The sequence below is a fragment of the Schistocerca americana genome, chromosome 6 (genome assembly GCF_021461395.2).
Source record: "Schistocerca americana isolate TAMUIC-IGC-003095 chromosome 6, iqSchAmer2.1, whole genome shotgun sequence".
Taxonomy (NCBI): domain Eukaryota; kingdom Metazoa; phylum Arthropoda; class Insecta; order Orthoptera; family Acrididae; genus Schistocerca; species Schistocerca americana.
In genome coordinates this window covers 142558272-142580892 of record NC_060124.1, presented here as the reverse complement: position 1 = coordinate 142580892, position 22621 = coordinate 142558272, and the positions used below count along the sequence as shown (strand labels likewise).

The 22621-nt window shown below is 38.1% G+C and overlaps 2 protein-coding genes across 10 annotated transcripts in view; one reads left to right on the top strand and one right to left on the bottom strand.

Moving 5' to 3' along the window:
• Positions 1-5463, top strand: part of LOC124619605 (ATP-dependent RNA helicase DDX24) — an 85981-nt gene extending 80518 nt beyond the window's left edge. For both annotated transcript variants that reach the window (XM_047146106.1, XM_047146107.1), the window contains exon 10: positions 5053-5463. In XM_047146106.1, coding sequence (XP_047002062.1) covers positions 5053-5347 — 295 coding nt within the window. In that variant the 3' untranslated portion in view covers positions 5348-5463. The remainder of the gene's footprint in view (positions 1-5052) is intronic.
• Positions 5464-7334: 1871 nt separating this feature from the next.
• LOC124619437 (dystrobrevin beta) overlaps positions 7335-22621 on the bottom strand; it is a 611344-nt gene continuing 596057 nt past the window's right edge. For 4 of the 8 annotated variants that reach the window (XM_047145814.1, XM_047145821.1, XM_047145816.1 and 1 more), the window contains 3 exons: positions 12318-12469; positions 12179-12235; positions 7337-10672 (listed from right to left, as the gene is read on the bottom strand). In XM_047145814.1, coding sequence (XP_047001770.1) covers positions 10535-10672; positions 12179-12235; positions 12318-12469 — 347 coding nt within the window. In that variant the 3' untranslated portion in view covers positions 7337-10534. Of the gene's footprint in view, positions 10673-12178; positions 12236-12317; positions 12470-22621 lie in introns of all 8 variants that reach the window. The other 4 variants (XM_047145819.1, XM_047145822.1, XM_047145818.1 and 1 more) reach the window with 2 other exon arrangements.

Sequence of the window (22621 nt, the reverse complement as noted above, 5' to 3'; positions counted from 1 at the left end):
AGACCAGCTGTGTGGCTGGATTGAAGAGTTTTTAGCAAACAGAACACAGCATGTTGTTATCAATGGAGAGACGTCTACAGACGTTAAAGTAACCTCTGGCGTGCCACAGTGGAGTGTTATGGGACCATTGCTTTTCACAATATATATAAATGACCTAGTAGATAGTGTCGGAAGTTCCATGCAGCTTTTCGCGGATGATGCTGTAGTATACAGAGAAGTTGCAGCATTAGAAAATTGTAGCGAAATGCAGGAAGATCTGCAGCGGATAGGCACTTGGTGCAGGGAGTGGCAACTGTCCCTTAACATAGACAAATGTAATGTATTGCGAATACATAGGAAGAAGGATCCTTTATTGTATGATTATATGATAGCGGAACAAACACTGGTAGCAGTTACTTCTGTAAAATATCTGGGAGTATGCGTGCGGAACGATTTGAAGTGGAATGATCATATAAAATTAATTGTTGGTAAGGCGGGTACCAGGTTGATATTCATTGGGAGAGTGCTTAGAAAATGTAGTCCATCATCAAAGGAGGTGGCTTACAAAACACTCGTTCGACCTATACTTGAGTATTGCTCATCAGTGTGGGATCCGTACCAGATCGGTTTGACGGAGGAGATAGAGAAGATCCAAAGAAGAGCGGCGCGTTTCGTCACAGGGTTATTTGGTAACCGTGATAGCGTTACGGAGATGTTTAATAAACTCAAGTGGCAGACTCTGCAAGAGAGGCGCTCTGCATCGCGGTGTAGATTGCTCGCCAGGTTTCGAGAGGGTGCATTTCTGGATGAGGTATCGAATATATTGCTTCCCCCTACTTATACCTCCCGAGGAGATCACGAATGTAAAATTAGAGAGATTAGAGCGCGCATGGAGGCTTTCAGACAGTCGTTCTTCCCGCGAACCATACGCGACTGGAACAGCAAAGGGAGGTAATGACAGTGGCACGTAAAGTGCCCTCCGTCACACACCGTTGGGTGGCTTGCGGAGTATAAATGTAGATGTAGATTGTTGTTTGTGTACACCTGTAGCACAGCTTTTGACATGTGTCAGAATGCTTTATTTGAAGCTCATTTCACCATTGGAGTGGAACCTCACTTATATTTTGTACTTAATGTACTATTTTAAAACTGTGTTTCTTTCATAGAATGTCAGCTTTGCACTTATGTTTATTCACGTAACTGAAAACAAAACAAAACAATGCCTGTTTGGAGACTGGCAGAACAGTAAGCTATTAAACTACAAAAAATTGAACGTTTCCATCAATTTGGAAGAAGTGGACAATTAAACAGCATATACAATTTTTGTCCCACACTTTATTTTGCTCATTCTGCTGTCCCCATTGTCCTACACTGCCATAATCATGGATGGCCCAGGGGAAATGGTCAGTATTCGGGTACATAAGAGGAACAATCATTTGAAACAAAATTTTCTAATAAACATAGACTCTAAAAATCCATGCATTAAGAACTATGAGCACTTAATCATCTTTGCTACTGTAAAACACATTTCTTCTACTGAAAAAGTGCTCATAGCTCTTAAGGTTTCTGTCACATCCATTCCTCCTGGGACACCATGTGTAGTGAACTTAAGTAATAGTTCAACTGCTTTCATGTTTGCTAAGAGCCGTGTGCATATGCCAAAAATTAACTTTGTATGCGTGTACTTGACTTGTTTTATGTTTTTCTTTGTGCAACCTCCTGGTTTGATTCCATTGCACACGCACACACTCGTACGTACGTACGTTTTGTGATCTGTAGAAAAATGGAAATCTGTGACCCTAAGTTCCTAAAACAATGAAATATGTAGAAATTTCAGTTACTTTTTATCTCGGAAAACTTTACATTGACGCAGCTGATTTACTTTCAGTCCATTATTAAATATACAACAGTTCTACATATAATATTTGTGACGCAAATAAAATGAGAAATCAAATTTTCTTTGATACTTAAGACATCTACTGGTTCTGCTAGTTATTTCTGGCCAGGTCAGAGATTTTCTTCTCTCAAAGAGTGGGTGTTTGTGTTGTCCTAATAATTTCATCTCATTTTCAGCACAAAGACACGCAAGTTGCTGAAGTGGCATCATATAGACAGACTTGCAACAGGTGGTCAAACAGCCCCAGATGAGGTCTTCCAGCCAATAATGCCATACAGTCATTTCATTTGTTAATAATTTGTTGTAGTCATCCATGAGTTTGACACCCTTTGCAGCCATATCATTTATAGCTTTCAGTTTATTGGCTAGGTGTGGACAGTTGGTGAAATTTTCATATTCGTGACTCAAGTCGAATTTGCTAAGGAATAGACTTGTTTTATTAGAAACAAATTGTTATATCTCATTATTGATGATTTCTGGGATTTGATTGAGTCCTACATGCAAACCTTTTAATATTTTTGTCTTTGTCAAATGACAGATTAGGAACAATGAATGCAAAGGTGAATGATTCAGGAAACATAAACCACAAATGAAAATGTGTTCTGGCTGCAGCAGAGGCAGTGACAAGAAAAATACAGATATATTTAAATTGATTCACCAAGGGGGACAAATATTTTTCAAGTAATAAATGGCCATCTACACTGCATGATGGCTAGGCCCTGTGGAGCATGCAACAAGGTATATTGAAATAATCTGGATGCAGTCCCGAAACTTCATGGAATACTCATTGTGCCAGGAGTACTTCAAGAATAAGAAGTTCGTAAACTGAAGAGCAAAGAAACTAGTACACCTGCCTAATATTGTGTAGGGCCCTTGCAAGCACACAGAAGTGCCGCAACACAATGTGGCATGGACTTGACTGTGTCTGAAGTAGTGCTGGAGGTAATTGACACCATGAATCCTGCAGGGCTGTCCATAAATCCGTAAGAGTACAACTGGGTGGAGATCTCTTCTGAACAGCACGTTGCAAGGCATCCAGATATGCTCAGTAATGTTCATGTCTTGGGAGTTTGGTGGCCAGCAGAAGTGTTTAAACTTAGAAGAGTGCTGCTGGAGCTTCTCTCTAGTATTTCCGTATGTGTCACATTGTCCTGATGGAATTGCCCAAGTCCATCAGTATGCACAATGGACATGAATGGATGCCTAGAAGTATCGGGGGTCTCATATCACTCCAACTGCACATGCCTCACACCATTACAGAGCCTCCACCAGATTGAACAGTCCCCAGCTGACATGCAGAATTGATGGATTTGTGAGGTTGTCTCTGTACCTGTAAACGTCCATCTGCTCAATACAATTTGAAAAGAGACTCGTCCAACCATGCAACATGTTTCCAGTTATCAACAGTCCAATGTCGGTGTTGATGGGCCCAGGTGAGACGTAAAGCTTGAATGGTGCGCATGCTGGCCCAGCATTGGAATCTGCAGCAATTTGCAGAAGGGTTGCACTTCTGTCACGTTGAACGATTCTCTTCAGTTGTCGTTGGTCCCATTCTTGCAAGATATTTTCCCAGCCACAGTGATGTCAGAGATTTTATGTTTTACTGAATTCCTGATATTCACGGTACACTCGTGAAAGGGTCGTACAGGAAAATACCCATTTCATCACTACCTCAGAGATTGTGTGTCCCATCACTCATGCCACCAAATGTAACACCACATTCAGACTCACTTAAATCGTAATAATGTGCTGTTGCAGCAGTAATAACTGATCTTACAACCAAGCCAGACACTTATTACGTAGGCATTGCCGACCACATCACCGTATTCTGCCTGTTTACATATCTCTGTAATTGAATACGCACATCTGTACCAGTTTCTTCGTTGGTTCAGTGCAGCTAACTCTGAAAATGCTCTATAATTTTCTCTAGGTTGAATTCTCTTAAAGGGTGTCCAACAAAATTTTAGCTACCAGGATGTAAACTGCTTCTCTGTCACTGATCCTGTGTTTGTCAGACACAGCTGCAAGTTGGGAATCATTACTGTTACATTATTTTATTTATTTATCCCCCCCCCCCCCCCCCCCTACTATTGGCAATGGGATTTTGAGACTGTGTTGCCACTTAATGTTCACAGAGCTCAAATATCTTTGATTAAGCAGTACATGGACTTGCCAACAGTAATAACAAGAAAGGTCTGAATGATAGGAAGTCTGAGTGCACCTATCAGTGTTGACTGAATAAGTGATTTATTTTATTTCCACATGAATATGTTTTAAATTCATAAATAAATTATGTAATGAATCGCTGACTTCATACTTGCCTTGCTCTCACTTCTCTCCAGCTGCTCGATTTGACGTGTGAACCCTGATAGTCCTTTCTAGCATGTCAGAAAATGTTATCAAGTTTTTGAACAAAGCCTGTTCCTTTTTGCTTATGAACCCAACCATCTTCCACAAAGTTTTTGTAATTACCGCTACTGTTGATAAATCATTGCTTCTCTCACAGCTAGTGTGCCACTCTGATGCATAGTCAGTTAATTTACAGACCCACAAATCGTAAAAGAAAACCTGTAACATTTGTGTGACAGATGGTAGTTTGTTTCTTGTTATTTCATCAGAGTACTATGAAGTAATAGATACTCTACTGCACATATTGCAATGACAGATAACAGGGCCCTCCCTTCCGGACACTGTGACAATCATAAGGATTCTGATTCGTATCTTTAAGAGAAATAAGAACATTAGATCAGTTTATGTGGTCTCTTTTCAGGCAATGTAATCATGAAGATTTTATGGTTAAATGGTCATGAATGTTACCAGAAACAAACAGGCTTTTTGAAAAGGTCACAAAATCTTGGCTTATGCTGGAAAGCATGCACACTTAACACTTGTGCGTTTTGAGTCTCATTAAGCTGTGCTGCAGCTCAGTTGTTGCATTCTTTTTCCATCGGGCAAGAACATTTCTGTAGTAAACTGCTTAATTGCAGCCATTGTCACCTTGAAAGGGCACAATTCAGTCTGAAAACAGCTGTCCATGAATTGTTCCTTAAAAGTGTGTGTGTGTCACTCGGTCATCAAAATAACCTAAATAAGGTGTAAATTTGTACTAACACGTTGTTGAGCATTAAATTACTGTTCATGACTGATAATTTTACAGTTCCTTAACACACATTTAGGCCATCTGGACTGAGCAGAGAGACAGCAGTAGAAATAAAGAGAGTAGCATCACTTAAAAGGAAACAGTTAAACACACTTCTGTCAAAACCAATTTTCCCAAGAGGATTCTCAGGCAAGTATCCAACAAAGACTGGGCAGTTACAGGTACCATTTGTTAAGGCAACAGTCCCAGAGGTTGCTGCAGTGAAAGTTTTCCAGGAAGTGCAGAAGAGCAAAAAACACATAACTGTTAGAAAACCTGGAATGTTTGTGCTGTTGAAGAACAAGGGAAGAAATTATTCAAAGAAAAAATAATTGTGAAGTATAGTGCTGTAAATACATATTGTTTAAAAAATGTTGTATATAAATTTGTATTTTAAGAAAGAGAGAGAAAGTAAATCACAACCAAGAATAATGGTGGTGTTTCTAGATTTCTGTTGAATATTACTTGACCATAACTGTTTTGCATCCCAAAATACAACAGCCAACAGCTACTAGGAAACAAAAATAATGTATGAATTTGATCTGGCAGAGAGCTACACTATTTTTCCAAAGGCAAGTACAGAAGTCAGTTGTTAACTCAGGTTGAATGCGCACAAGATTGAATGAAATTTACGCCTCTGCAAATCCCAGCAAACTTGTAACTGCCAGACTTATTCTAGGTTACTGTTCCTGTGAATATCCATCACAGTGGTTAGTGGAATGCGGAGCAGCAGAAAAGATACACAACAATGACAAACTTATTCTTAAATTTTTACTCTGGATTTTGACTGCAATTACCTCAGATAAATACACACTTTACATAGTAATTTACATTAAATGTCATATGTTATTGTAAAAGGATAGATTGGTACCCAACGAAAAGACTGTTACACATTTAACTTTCAGCTAAAGCCTTCTTAAGAAACCACATACACACAAAATCATGTGCGACTGCTCTTTCCAGTCTCAATGCAGCTGTGTCAAATGGAAGCAGCAATCTGGAGAGGGAGTGGATGCTGCCTGGTGGAGTGTGTAGGGACTAGATAATGGCAAGACAAGGTTGCCAGGAGGAGGAGGAGGAGGAGGAGGAGCAGCAGAGAAGGGGTGAAGACTGGTGGGTGCATTGTCGGAGAGTGACACACGAGGAGGGTGGGGGGGTACAAAAACTGTTGGGTGGAGGATGTGAGGACCGTGAGTTACTATAGGTTGATGATGGGATAATTTTGGGAGTGGAGAATGTATATTAAGGATAACTCCCATCTGTGCAGTTCAGAAAAGCTGGTGGTGGAGGGGAGGATCCAGATGTCCTGGGTTGTAAAGCAGCTGTTTGTTGTGCTGCTGGGTGGTCTACTTTGCTCTTGACCACAGTTTGGTGGTAGCCATTTATCCTGGTGGCAAATGACATGGATGGCTTCACAGGTGGATTGGGCAGGTCTTACATTTGGGTCTTCCATATGGATATGCTCCCTTTGGTAAGGGGTTGAGACTGAGTGGCATGGGGATAGACTAGGAAGTAGTGAAGGTTGGTTGGGTGATGGAACACCACTTGAGGAGGGATGGGAAGGCTATTGGTAGGATGACCCTCATTTCAGGGAATGATTGTGATAATCAAAGCCCTGATGAAGGAAGTAGTTCAGTTGTTTCAGTCTGGGGGTGGTGGAAGAATTGGGGATGTGTGAAGAGGCCATGTCATATACCAGCACTGCTGCAATCATTGCACAGCTTTTTATATTTGTTGTACTACCAACCAGCTGTCTAGCAGGATGGAAGGTCACTGCCAAACTGTGGCCAAGAATGAAGTGCATCACCCTGTGTCACAACATGCAGCTGAACATAATATGCTTGATTCCAATGGCTGCTTCACAACCTGGGCAGTTTTGGTCCTCTGCTTCACCACCAACTTTCCTGAACTGCACAGATGGGGGTTATCCTTAAAACACATTTTCAGTTCACGAAATCATCCTGGCCTAAACCTACGACAACCCCCTGTCCCCACACGCTCCACTCGACAGTTCCTGCGCCCCCCCCCCCCCCCTCTCCGTCTAGCCAATTCATGTCCCTCAACCTCATTGTGTGTCACTCTCCGCCAATGCAACCACTGGTCCTTACCCCTTCTCTGCTCCTTTCCCACAGCCTCCCAGTCTTGTCTCTGCATACTCTGCCAGGCAACACTCACTTCTCTACCCCCCCCACTCGTACCCTGCTATCCACTGCACTGCAATTGCACTCTGGTTGGGCAGAAATAGCAGTCGTGTGTGTGTGTGTGTTTTTTTTCTTTCCATAATATTGTTGATATTCCAACCTCGAATTTCTAATTTGAGGTATATTCTTGTGTTTTAATTGTCTGTTAGCTCTGAAACACATAGGTAAGCAATCTTAAAAATGTTCGAGATTTGTTGTTATAGCTCAAAACTGTGTAAAAGAATATGCATAAGTAAAGCCTACACAAGCATACATTCCATGAATAGTATTGTTTGATGAGAAACACAAGTGATTCCCCCTCCCCTCCTTTTACCAACATACGAACTTATTACAAGCTGCTCATACTTACATCTGCCATAGGAGATTTTTAAAAAAGTAGTCCACCACAGTTTTTCCATTTTAAAATATATTTTACACCATCCACAATAAAATAGTGCCATTATATAATACAGTTTACACTTACAATAAATTGGACTGGTAACAGTGTAGAGGTTTGTTACATATAATAGTTCGTCATGTGCAGACAATCTACAAAGCAATTACACAGATCTTACATTTATATATATATTTACATTTTCATAGATCTACATGCCAGTATGATTGACTGACAAACTATACAAAGCTTCACAGTTCGTAGTTTTAATTCATTCTTTCTTCTCGTGTACACCTATAGTGCCTTCCCTGTAGTAAATCAGGTTGGTGCACATGAATAAATTGAAAGGTCCCTCTCCTGGACTGCCTTGCAGCTGTAAATTTATTTTTACTGTAAGCCATGAAATCAGGAACTACCCAACCTTAGTGTGCCACATACTACTAAGAGGAGAAGTGTTTTGAAAAGTATTATACAAAGCAAACAAAACCTGTAACATATATGTCGATGTTGGAGAATACCCATCGTGCCTTTCCTGTTATGTGCAATCAGCTGCTTTAGCAGAAACAGGGATTAAACATCTGGCTCTTTGGAGAACATAGAAATATTAAAATCAGTTTTGAAGGCCATTCATACGGCAGAAGAGCACTGAATTGGCCAAAAGTAAAAAAAAATTTTCTCTGTACAACTTTTTTTTTTAAAATAAAGGTGCATTACACAGTATAGACACTGAAATTCAACAATTAGGCCCAAATTCATTAATGTCCTAGTAATTGAACTAAGCCATAAATTGAGATGTAAACAACTTCCACATAATTAGAAGTATTTGTGTACATGATAGCTGACACCTAGAGAACATTTTTTGAAGTAAATGATTAATAGCAAAAAAAAGAGTGAATAAATTTTTACCCAAAAGAACAATTTCATGTAGATATCTGTACACTTCGCAGACTCTAGCAATATGAAATTTACTTAAATAGACAGGTGCACAAATCTGATCAGTATTTTGTGCCAATTGACCTTTATTCATATTTCAATTTTCAGAGGCAAAACTGCAGATTAACATATTTCAAAATTCACCTTCATTATGTACAGGCTGTTAATTATGTTGCCTTTGTGTGTGTCTTCCGTTCACTTACACATTTTTGTTTCTGTCATGTCCCAAACTCAGGTGTTAATTTCCATTGTGTTTTACCTCATTTATACAAAAAAATAGAGTGTTATATGAAGTCCATTCTACATTGCCCATTCCCCTAGATCCATTATTGGTGCTAGGTTCCCCACACACGATTGAGGATAGTGCAGTCAGACTAGAACGATTTATGAAATAAGTTATTAGAGAGTTTCAGTTTGAGCAGGAAGGAAGCAGTGAGGAAATACTGATCTATTTGAATGCAGAGTGTCTTGTAAGAAGAAGTGGAAAACTGCCCATAATATTTTTCTGGTAGTGATAGCTATGGATCGAAAAATAAAATTTTCTTTCAATAATGGAGAAGAGTATGAAACATGCCCATAATAGCTTTCATTGCTCCAAGTTTGTAATGTGGACAAGGATATTCCCAAGAACTGATTTTTTTCGCAGTACTTGATTTTAGTGGTGAATCCATCATATAGTTTAAATAATGAAATGTCTTAGGAACTGGATTTGTATCCACTAAAGCTTCTCTCGTTTGTATGGCATTTCTATCGCACAGCAAAATATTTACAACTTAACCTACTGTGCTTCAACAGTATCACCTGAAATTATATAACGATCATCTCTGTGTGTTTCACTTGGCAGTAACCTGTATGCATCAGGTTGAGGCACGCAAGTCTTCTTTGAGACATTTCACAGTTTTTTGACTGCACCTTGGAGAGTAAGCACATCGATGTTCGCAATTGTGTGAGTACTTCCCCACACCATGGTGACACTAGCTTCTTCTAATGTAGAATTCATGTACCGAGAACTTAGAATAAAAGGTATGTATTTCTTGCTCTGTTACTGGAAGGAAATAGGTGCAGTCGTGAATGTGTAATTGGTCTTCCTTCCTATTTTATTTGATTTTTATTAACCAGTTTAAATCACTTTCATATACTTGAATCTGGAGGTAACTTAACTATGATGATTTGTCACTCGTTAAGATATGAAAAGGTCATGCTTCATATCATTTATATTATATAACACTATTTGTGTGAGCAATGTGTTGCTCAAATATATCCAAAAAAAGTGCAAGCATCAGCAATGCCCACATTAGTTGAGTGTCATATAACATATTTTTGAAATAATTAATAATGATCTGTTGTGATCATCTTTTAACTAAACAAATATTCAGTATAGGAAAGTGAGATTACTAGCACCTAATAATATCAAACCATTATTCCTAGCACACAGTGCTGACTAAATGGACATGTTCTTTAGAAAATATTTCAGAGAATGTATTTTGTGTCTATTATTTCTATTTTAATCTATTCAGACTGGCAGAACCCTCAGTTTTCTTGCCAAAAGTACTAACTGCAGAGAGTTCACTATTGGTGCCCTTTACATTGCTCCCTCTTTTACTGTAACTAAAATAAATGATAGGTGTATACTGATATGCATGTGTGAAAGTTAGTGCTTTATCTCGTCTCAGACAGCATCATTAACTTGCAAAAAAATTAAAATTAATTTCAGTGAGGCACAAAATTATGAATAAACTCAAAACGTCTTATTAATATCCTCACTGAACAGACCAATTAAAAGTGTTGTGCCTTTCCAGAATGTGTCATATTACATTACAGCTGAAAGAACTTTTTTTTTATACCACTGTTGACGCATTGTGCTTTCAGCAGTGGATATGTAATCTCAGAAGCTTACTTTGTATCTGCAACATACCAGCTTAACAGCAGTCATTATCAATATGATGTACACACATTTTTGTTCCAAGAGAGTAACTCAACAATTCGAAAGAATATTTATAAAAACTGAACTCTTATCGATTAACCCAACGTTTCATGGCTTCTTCCCAATCTGTTGAACCACCATCATCATCATCTGTACGAGTGTATGAGTCATCATCTTCCTTATAGCTGTCATCGTCTGTAAGGCCGCTTGCTCTCCTGCGCAAGGCCTGGAAATTTACCGTATCAATTAAAACTCTATTGGCCTGGAGGAAATATTAATGCAATGAAATATCAGTCTATTAAATTACATTACCCATCTAATAATTCTTCATTTTATAAACTCTGAAAATAGTAAACTGAGATGTGAAAAATCAGTATTATGGTGACTGAGAATTCTATTACTGTACCCCACAATAAATCACACACATGCATGAGCTTTTGAAACTGAAGTTTTGTGTTTCACAATAAAAACAGAATACTGGAAAGTGTTCAAGATACATATTTTGTGATATTAAAGGACACAAGGCTAATTTTGGAGCTGTAAGTGGCTGAAGGGCAGCACTTTGTGTGACAACTCCTCGTTCTTATCTTGTTGTGAATGCCTTTTGTATAGAGGGGAAGGGGCAGGTGTCAGATTTGCTAAGGATTTCCTGAAGTTAGATAGGTACCTTGGTTATGATTCAGCATTTACTTTGGTATTTTTGGGAGAGTAGCATGTGGTACAGTCAGCTTGATTTATAGAGATATCTTTAATACAACTGGGGTACTGCTACAAGTTTTATATGTTCATTGGTATTGTATTTCTAAATACAACTCTAATAAAGTGAAATTAGTAATGTCACTTGAAAGGTACACTGGAATCATTAGCAACTGAGAGTCTAAAGGATGTATGCACCCCATGGTGGTTTGGTGAAAGTTTGCCAACTTCAGTGGTATCAATTATTTTTAATACATGAGGAAACTGAAGTGCCACTCACTCCAACAGTAAGTACAAGTTTTGTTTTTCACTCTTTCTCAATATTAATAAAACATGTGTTTGAACTGTAGTCATTTGTAATTATGTGCCACAACTTTGATTAGTATTTAATCTTTTAATTGATGATTGCTTCCAGTGTGAAGAACAGCAACTGGATTTCACAAATCTGTTGTGCAAGTGGTGACAGTCAGGTGTTCATATTGTGGCATGCATAATATTCAACAGCAACATTTCTTATTTCATTTTTCAATGTGTTATAAGGTTGCTGATGACAGGGGTGCAGTAGGTTGTCACTGAGATGATTAAGGAGCTCTTTTCATTTTGCTGGTAACTTCAGTCATTTGCAAGCCTAAAATAAAAAGTTAAATGCAGCTCATTTACATTCATATGCATGCTGTATTCCACCTTAACTACAGTAATTTTTCTGTAATTAGGAACTTTTATAAAATTTATATTTTTCTGTTACTGAGGAATGTTATGTAACTGTGATTGCCTCCACCTCTGAGACGGCACAGGGAAATGCATCAGATTGCTAAAGACATTAAAAAGATTTATCAAAACTTAGATTGTGGCTTTTTTAACTCCTAAGTATCCCAAAAACATTTGATAGGTTTTCTTAAAAACCTATCATCTGTTAGAAAAGAGCCAATCTAGAATTAATTATACCGTAGCACTTCATTTTGAGCAAGCTAATGTTCCACAATTAAAGCTAAATCTCTACAATAAGAATTTAGACATGTTTTTATGATACACTTACATTTTGTCGTTGTTCATAGTCAGACTCATCACCCGCACCTTTTGCTTCATTTGATGCCTGGCACATATAAAATAAAGAAGAATAAGGACATGAAGTAGTGAAAGCGATTTCACATTCAGTGGTAACTAACAGAACAAACCTTCTCCTCAAATTCTTGACCATTTCCCAGATTCCTGGCTCGGAGCTCAGCAATGAACTGGGATTCCTGCTCATATCTCTTCCGTATTTCCTCCCTCCACAAAGCAGCTGTGTTGCTTGTTCCATCTGACTCACCATCTTCAGTTTCAAAATCTATCAACAAAGGCACAATGGATAGTAAAAAGTTTTGTGCATTACCTTCTCCAATTGCACTCCAATGGCGTCCACACCAAAGGAACATTAAAATATGTTGGTGAATGTCATTTATGGGCAGCTTCCAGACAGCGATAAATTTATGTTACATTATTTTCTTTTTGTAAAGATGATATTAACTACTGTATTTTGTTGAGGCTGTCATTTTCAAGACCCAAATAAAATGTACTGCAGTGTCAGTATTTCAAAACACTATCCTAATACCAAACAAGAAGAAATATGAGCCTTCCGTATGTAAGCAAGAACTGAGATGATTGGTTCATAAGGTATGTTGTAAAGAAAATTTACATGAGATTATAGACAACATGAAATAGTATTGTGAATAAAATGACATTACCCAAGATGGAACACAGATAGTTTGCAACTACGATAAGAGAGTACAGGAGAAAGCAGAATGACCATTCTGCAAAGTTTGCATGACAAAGAAAATTTTAAACCTTCCAGGTAGGACAAAGTAAAAATGTTAATGGTCAGCTCACTTTTGGATGATGAACACCCAAGTCTCCAATTTTGACCCTCATAGTGTGCTGACAGGTGGTCATTCAGAGAAATGTAGTCATTCGTTGTCGCCAAAGTCAAAGCATTTGACATTGTATCTGGTCCATTTGACACTGTATCTGGTCTACATTCTCCATATGAGACAAAAAAACTTAATGTTCACCCCCAAGAACTTTGTATTATCACACTGAACAAACTTTGCACCTCGTCACACCAAGTGTACTAAAAGGCATCAACATAATATGGAATATAGAGGAGGACTACTGTTCTGTTACGGCTTACACCATGAAGTGTGGCGTTTTGATTTTTTAAAATGAAGTTTAGAGAACTGGTAATGCCACTTACTGATCTATTTCTCACATGTGTGCATGTAGTATTGTCATCTTTGTTAGTTCCTTAAATGAAGCTGTAAAACTATGTAAATGTGAAACCAAATTAAATGCTTAAGCAACCAGCAAAACTTTGAACTAAATTCATTTGTTTCACACGAAAGTAGTGTGAACTAGTAATGGATGGGCCTACACAATGCTGTCTCAAATCTGTTTAGCCCCTTTTTAAAGTATGCTTTTCTCAGTTGCACTTTGAATGAGACTACAAAGGGAGACATAGGTGCCTCCTATCATGGCAACTCACTAAAATGAATGGGCTACCACATGTAATCTTGTCATTTCATTGCAACTATGACTCCAATCCTGCAGGCAGTCATAATTCACACGGATGAATCAACTATGTGAAAGATATCCATTAAGAGTAATTTAAAGTGGAGGAGATAGAATGGAATGTCTATATACTTCTTATAATTTTTACATGTCAGTATGTTTATTAGTTTTTAAAAGAATCTTGTGCAAAACCCATTTTCCTTACTGTTACATATTTTGCCTCTTATGCATCATTATCTATGGGTCTTGTTTTTATTTCTGACTGTGCATCATTTGAAATTGCTGTCAAATCATAAAGTGCACAAGAACTTTTTTTTTTTTTTTTTTTTTTTTTTACCCTCAGTTACCCATTTCCTTTGTTGGTATTCACTAGTTTTAGTAAGATTACATAATGTACGATAAAGTTACTGAATTATAGCAAGTGCCTACTTATGTACAGTACAGCATAGGTAGACCAACAGTGAATCCTCTGTCAATAGAATCAGTACAACTTTTTTTGTATCAGTGATAGATATAAAGCTGCACTGATTCATCGTGATGGGACTCTGTGTGTTGAATTAGTGGGATATTATTTTCAGTTTGTTGTTCAACTTAGTATTGTCTGACTAAACCATTCCACTTCCTTGCAGCAAATGAGTGCATGCACAAAATTTTCCAGAACACACAAACACGAGTTATTTTATGCTATAGATAAAGGCTATTTCTTAAGCTCAGCTGCCTTCTTTTCCCCATTCAACATCTTGAAAATCTTTCTTGTTTATGGTTTCAGGGATACAAAGTCATCCATTCCAACAACTGCTGGATTTCTATTTTGTCAACTGACACTTAACGCAAAGTTGGTGTTTGCTGTGAATGATGCTACAAAATAAATGTTGATAAAAAAACAATAACAGCAATTTTTTAAAAATTTATGGCGGTAAAGCAACTACCAAGCTATAGCTGCAGTGATTCCAGATTCTTGAAACCTTAATAGTTTTGTGCACTATTACAACTGTATGTCATTACATCAGCCTCCCAAACATGCCTAGTATGAACAGTCTACTCTGCCAACAACAGCTACTTGTGACTATGATCTCTGTATACCCAAACGTATAATTCATTTCCATTTGTTACGCCTGTATGACTTCACACAATGTAAGCAGGGTCTACTTTTATAAATTTAAGTAATTCACAGCTTAGAAGTTGTACGTTTCATCAATAATTTTCAAGCTTTGCTTCAAAGTCAGCGGCAGTGAGTATTTAGCAGATATCACTTAATGAATTCAAAAGCATCACAGTAAAGGCAAGTTTAAATGAAGTAAAATCTTGAAAAGATAGTCACTTTTTATCAAACTACTTCCTCTCCTTTTCAACTTCACTTTCATGCTTTAACGTTTTGAGTATTTCCCTATGTTGTCTCAAATAGGTTTGTGATCTACCCGTTTAACTTTCATTTACATTCATTATATTTTAAACTGGTTTTGTTGAAAGAGACTGTATTTACATGTTCTCCATGAAGTGACACTTTGAGGACCTTTGCACAGAAATTTGTGAGCGAATTTGAAAGACGTGTCCATATATTTAAAATGTCACTGGGATTGAGCAATTTTTCCTTTTCAACACTTTTCTTGCGTACTGCCGGTTTTATCAGTGGCGTTAGCATGTAACAATAAGGTATGTATTAGAGTGAAAAAAATAGCTGGGAACTGTTGATGGTTTTTACCTAAAAATGTATTTAAAAGATTAATTATATTTCCTAAGTTTTCTCATTATACATTAAATTATTATTTTAATAGTGTTTGATGACTATTTAGTGGGGAAACCAAGGAACTTCTGGCAAGGGAAGGAAGAAAGAAAGAACTCGGTGAATTAGTACATATGAGAGATGCAGCTGAAAGAAATCTACAAGCAAACCTGCTTGTGGAGGAAATGATAGTAAGAATAACATTTAAGTTATGGTATATTTTGTGATTCTTGAGAATTAAGAACTACTATTTACAAGCTCCATTCGATTTTATACAACATTCTTAGTTTTTTATCTAGTCTCCATTTCAACTGGTATCTTAAAGTATTCATTCAATATTATTCTCTCTCTCAAAAGTAATAAAAGTAATAAAACTACAGACGTAAGTAGCAGAAGCACTTTAAACAAGAGAAAGGTAGATGTTATATCAAATGTTACATACTACCTGACTAGGAATGTGAAACACCCGGAAGTGTGGAAGGAAACAAAATGAAGCTTCATTGATTGAGAGAGTTTGTGATGTTATTTCAATGATTACAAGATCAAGTGCAATTTACAAATAACTGGGCAGTATGAGCACTTATTAGTACCACACTGCACCCACTCTGGCCTGGATGCACGGACAAATTTGGTTGGGAAGAGTGTCTAAGCCGTTTTCTTCTCACCTGAGACAAGTTGGCCCACAACTGATCCTCGATATCTTGGCTCCAAGATAGAGTTGATGTCCAAACTGGTCCCACCTGTGTTCTATTGCAGACAGATCTGGAGATCTTCCTGGCCACAGGAGTACCTCAGTATCACATAGACATGTAACACGTGTGGATGATTATTGTCAAGTCAAAAAATCGCACTTCGATAGTGTTGCATGAGAGTTAACACGAGGATGCTGGATGTCTGTGACAATGTGTTGTCAGAGTTATCCCAGTCACTACCAGCTGTGAACTTAAGTCTTAACTGATGGCTACCCACACCATCACACCAGTAGTAACACTCTACACCTCTCCAAAACATTGGAAGAATAGGATCTATCCTCAGGTCGCCGCCGTGCTTACTGACGATGGTCATTTGAGGTAATACATACTGCAAATCTTTGTTGAGCATAATATGATACTATTCATCAACAGTCCATGCTCCCCGATTAAGGCACCACTCCAAATGCAGCCTTTTGTGTTGTGGGATTCACGGCAGCCTATGTGTGGGACAATAATTCCCTAGTCCAGCTGCTGCTAGTCTCCGAGCAATCGTGCAGGATGACACAGAATGTTGCAGGGAGTCAACTACGGGTTTCCAGATGGCAGGCACCCAAGTGTGAAAGGATTGTGATGCACTTGACCTCCCACAACACAGTGTTCCTCCCTTGTGGTGGTCAGACATGGTGGACTACTATGCCTGCTCTGACATCCCTACAGCAGGGCCACTTTCACTTCCGAATGCCCCACAAATATGGATATTCAACCTTTCAACAAAACAGAGATCCACAAAGAGGCCCTTTTTGGACTCTTGTCAGGTACTGATAATGCTGTCTCACGCGAGTATGCAACATTTCCATGTCCTTCACCATGATCACTCAATATCTAACATTGTTAACACCCCTTATATATCTTACCAAACCTGGTAACAATAATAAACACAAACTACACTAATGCACTCTGATGGCCATCTACCAGTCATAAACAACTCCAACTAATCGTTTACGTACTCACCAATGGTGTGTACATGTATTAAATTACACTGGCATTCAACCTATCTTCTGGGTGCTTCACTTTTTTTCAGTCAGTGTATTTATCAATAGCAGGTATATGTGCAAACTAAGAGAATTACAAAAAAGACAATTTATAAGAAGTCGTTCTTTCCTCCAGTAAAAAAGGGGAAAGTCCTGGAGAAAATGGGGTTATTTAGTATTAGAATACATAAGTAGCATATGCTCCTGGAAAGAGAGAAAGAGAGAGAGAGAGAGAGAGAGAGAGAGAGAGAGAGAGAGAGAGAGAAATAAAATTTTATTAATTTGGTGCATTTCCAGTGCCTGAGGGGGTCAACAGATGAATTGCCAATATTACTTCTAAGTAATTTTGTTTCTTCCTATCTTTTCTTTTGCTTTGCTCTATAAAGAATGAGTAATATTCATGTAATTGTCCATTTGGCTCCTCTTCTTATGGATTTGTTAGCAGAACATATTTTTATCTATCTTTATCTGCATGTAAGATTCATATTGGGAGTAATTTTTCTTAAAAATATGTTACTGTATTTCTAGGCAAATGTAGAAGCTTATTTGAAAGTTAACTGACAAATAAATGATAAATTTCATGTTTCATTGCAAGGTTTGTTCATTTTGTTCTAAAATATTTACTAAATAAACACAATTACAATATCACAGACATTTTACATTCAGACCACAACATTAGTTATACCTGCACAGAAGCTGCATCCTTGATGCTATCAGAAAAGCAATGAACAGCTACAACCAATTTTTTCAGTTGTAACACATTTATCCAGGTGATGCAGAAACTTGTTTATTTGTATTTATCAACAGTCGCAGCCCTCATGTCCCTTACGTATAAAATATTTGCTTCAATACAAGTGTATTCTACATCTACATCTACATCTCTACTCCCCTAGCCACCAAACGGTGTATGGCAGAGGGCACAATTCGCACCTAAGTCATCCTCCCCCGTTCCACTTGCGGATCGCACAAGGGAAAAATGACTGTCTGTACATCTCAGTATGAGCTCTTATTTCCCTTATCTTTGAATGATGATCATTACACGATTTGAAAGTTGGTGGTAATATACTCTACATCCTCGGTGAAGATCGGATTTCGGAATTTAGTGAGCAGCGCCTTCCGTTTAGCGCGCCGTCTATCTGTAAGTGTGTCCCACTTCAACCTCCCTATGAGATTTGTAATGCTCTCACGATGGCTAAATGTACCAGTCACGAATCTTGCCTCTCTTCTTTGGACCTTCTCAAACTCTTGAACCAGACCCAACTGGTAAGGGTCCCATACAGATGAACAGTACTCTAAGATTGCATGAACTAACGTATTGTCAGCTATTTCCTTTGTTGAAGGACTGCATCACTTCAGGATTCTACCAATAAACTGCAATCTAGAGTTCGCCTTGCCCGTTACTTCTGTAATCTGATCATTCCATTTGAGATCATTTCGAATAGTCACACCCAGATACTTGACGGATGTTACCACTTCCAAAGACTGATTATTTATTTTGTACTCATACATTAATGGGGATTTTCGCCTTGTTATACGCAGTAGGTTACACTTCTAATATTGAGAGATAACTGCCAGTCATTACACCATACATTTATTTTCTGCAAATCCTCATTGATTTGTTCACAACTTTCGTGTGATACTACTTTCCTATAGACTACAGCATCATTGGCAAACAGTCTAAGGCCGCTGTCAATACCATCAACCAGATCGTTTATGTAAAGCGTAAAAAGCAGAGGACCTGTTACGCTGCCCTGGGGCACACCTGAAGTTACTCTTGTTTTTGTTGAAGTTACCCCGTTCAGGACGACATACTGCTGTCTGTTAGAAAACTTTCTATCCAATCGCATATGTCATTGGATAGACAGTAAGCGCGCACTTTTTGTAGCAAGGGACAGTGCAGAACTGAGTCCAACGCCTTTCGAAAGTCGAGAAATACGGCATCAACCTGGGAGCCGGTATATCATATACAAAGAGGGCCTGCTGTGTCTCGCATAACCGCTGTTTCCTAAAACCGTGCTGGCTTCTGCAGATGAGCTTCTCAGAGTCTAGAAAGGTCATTAAGTCTGAACACAAAATATGTTCCATGATTCTACAACAAATCGATGTCAGTGAAATTGGCCAGTAATTATGTGCATCCGAATGTCTACCCTTTCTATAGATTACTATGAACTGGGCCTCCTTCCAGTCCCGTCAAACTTTCTGCCGTTCCATTGATCTCTGATGGATGACGGATAAGAATGGAGCTATATTTGTAGCGTAGTCTACATAAAATCTTACGAGGATACCATCTGGGCCAGATGTCTTTCTGGCATCTAAGGATCTTAACTGTTTTACAATCCCAGATACACTAAACACTATGTCAGCCATCCTTTCATTTGTTCGATAATTGCAAGGGGGAATGGTGCTGCAGTCCTCTATCGTAAACGAGTTTTTGAAAGCTAGGTTTAGAATTTTGGCTTTCTGTTTATCATCATCAGTTACATTACCTGTACTGTCAGCAAGAGAAGGTATTGAATTATTTGTAGCGTTCATAGATTTTACGTACGTACAAAATTTTTTGGTGTTATTTTTAGAATCTGCAGATAAAATATTGCTTTCAAATTCGTTAAAAGAGTCTCTCATTGTCCTTCTGACAGCTGCTTTCATTTCGCATAATTTCTGTTTGTCAGCGGGGCAGTAACTACGTTTAAAACGACTGTGCAAAATTCTCTGCTTTCTCAGCAACTTCCTAATATGTTTGTTGTACCAAAGTGGATCCTTTCCCTCCCCTATACTTTTGCTAGGCACCTTAGCATATTAATACTAGTCATATTAATACTAGTAAATTCAGATCTGACGTACAGTAGTGACTGATTAAAATTCATGCCCAGATATCTATGTCTTAAGTATTTACAGAAAGCCGGCCGAATTGGCTGTGCGGTTCTAGGTGCTGCAGTCTGGAACAGCGAGATCGCTACGGTCGCAGGTTCGAATCCTGCCTCGGGCATGGATGTGTGTGATGTTAGTGAGGTTTAACTAGTTCTAAGTTCTAGGGGACTAATGACCTCAGAAGTTTAGTCCCATAGTGCTCAGAGCCATTTCCAGAAAGATGACATAAGTTATTGTTTCAGTGCTGTGTGTGCCAGTTTAAATGTGATTCGGGATCATTTGTGGTAATACATTTATAAAAATTTTTCTAGAGCAGTTTCACAAATTTTAATGGGCTCCTTTTACTCATCCAGAATTGGCTTTCTCATAAGAATGATCTTTTCTACACTGTTTCTAGTGCTATTCTATGGATTGGCTATGGTTTACTACTGCACTATACAGATAATGGAATTAGTGAATTTGTTCCACCCATTTTTCTCTCTATTTAAAGTGATCATCTGATTGTAAATGCCTTCCTTTTTGCGTGACATATCTGGAGAGCAAAAGTTTTGAATATGTCATTGCAGTCACTTTGTTTCTGTTACACTTCTGCTTCTATGTCAGCTCATGTCACTGCATCATCTGTGAAGGCAAGAGTTTAAACCCATCAGAGCAGTTTCTGATGCTCTCAACTACCAATATTTCAGCCATCATCATCATTCAAGTACCCATAATCTATTTAGACAAAACTGTGTCACTGTTAGTATGGCATTTTGTCTTTATGAATTCTTATTCTTGAGTAATTTCTAATTTTTTTTTTTCCTTTGTACACTGTCATAGATTTTTTCTATACCACATAACCAAGCAAAGTGGCACACTGATTGTAACACTGGATACAGGAAAACTGTAGACTTTCTAGTCCTCATCAGATTTATGTTTTCATTAATTTCCTTAAACTTATTAAGATGAATGCCACAATTTTTCATTTGAGAAACACAAGACCAATGGTCAGTTTACCATACCATCCTTGGCCTACACACGTGTGCTCCATCTCTAATTAACATGATATTAAACCCTATGTTTCTATTTCTAAACAAATAAGTTTTCTTTTCTCTCAGTATATCACTGTCTCATCCTTACAGCAAATATTAAATTTACAATGAAATGAATACCCTGAACTGCATTCAGGCATTGATACAAGTCAATGGGGACAGTTGAAAATGTGTGTCCCGACCGGTACTCAAATCCGGGATCTCCTGCTTACATGGCAGACACTGTATCCATATGAGCCACTGAGGACATAGAGGATAGTGCGACTGCAGGGACTTATCTCTGGCATGCTTCCCATGAGACCCACATTCGCAACTTATTGTCCCGCACTATATTCATAGTGCCCCTGCCCATTATACTCATTACTCGCGGCTTTACTGCCGATTCCTTTAAGAGTTCGGGCACTGTTTGCGCATCTGCACAAAAGAAGATGGTCAAATGGCTGGTGAGCCTTAACTCTGAAAGCACAGATACCATCTTCATACATAAATATTAAATTTGTAGTTTCCCTCTTTCTTCTGAAATCATTATATTATTTCTTAGGCTGGTATGTTCCATGGCAAATCCCATTATTTTAAATCTATCACACAGAAGTGTAATGGACCCATGGTTCTGGCAGTTCACTTCCATTCCATTTTTTTTTCTTTAGAGTTTCTACACCTCACAGCTCTTCTCCTCACTCTTCCCTTTCTGCCCTCCCTAATCCTCTTTCATTGCAGCTGTTGCATGCAACACAACCAGACACCCAAATCAGACTGCAGTGCCACATCAATATAAGTATGGTGTATAGAAGTGAGTGTGAAGAAGAACAAAATTTTGTAAGCTTACATTCAGTGTCCACTCAATACATCCAGTATGTGGTGGATTGTTAATGTCGTAATTGCATTATTTGTATTCCATCCAGAATTTTCCAGTGTTATATTACAAAGTTAGGATGACTTTAAATCTAGTCTTTTTAAACTCTTTCTCCTTTCCAAAAAACACTCTGGACTCTTAACAAAAGTCACTGCAGTTGTCACACTTCAGTAACACTGATCATTTGATATAATGGGTTTTTGGTGTTCTCTTTTAGTTTGTTTAGGAAGGTCTGTTAGTATTTTTTTTCTTCAACAGAAGAAAAAGTTCTCTCTGCTTTGATCTCCAACAGTTTAAAGTTGATCTGATCATTTTCCTCCCATTTCTTCCATGACCATTCTGGATTTATACACCTCTAATTTCTACATCTCTTCTCTTCAACAATTGGTCTCTTTGGTTGCTGTTTGAAAATTTTCCTTTTACCATGGCATAACTCTCTTACTGCAGTTGATTTTATGAACAATACTTGTTGTGGTGGCCTTCGAAGGCTTCCTTGATTCTGTGCTACTTGTATTTTGTAGTTCCTACATCACATTTTGGTATCTTTTTTCCAATCTCTACCAGCTGTTCAGATCTCATCTCTAGATTTTCAAGTTCCTGCACTTTTATCCATGATGCCTTCTTTACTGTGCAGGTAAGATTGAACAGCCAATTCAGATGAGTAGGGTTTTTTGCCTGTCATTAACATGACATTTACTTCTAACAGTACTTTGTGTATGTGAGAAATAAACATGTAT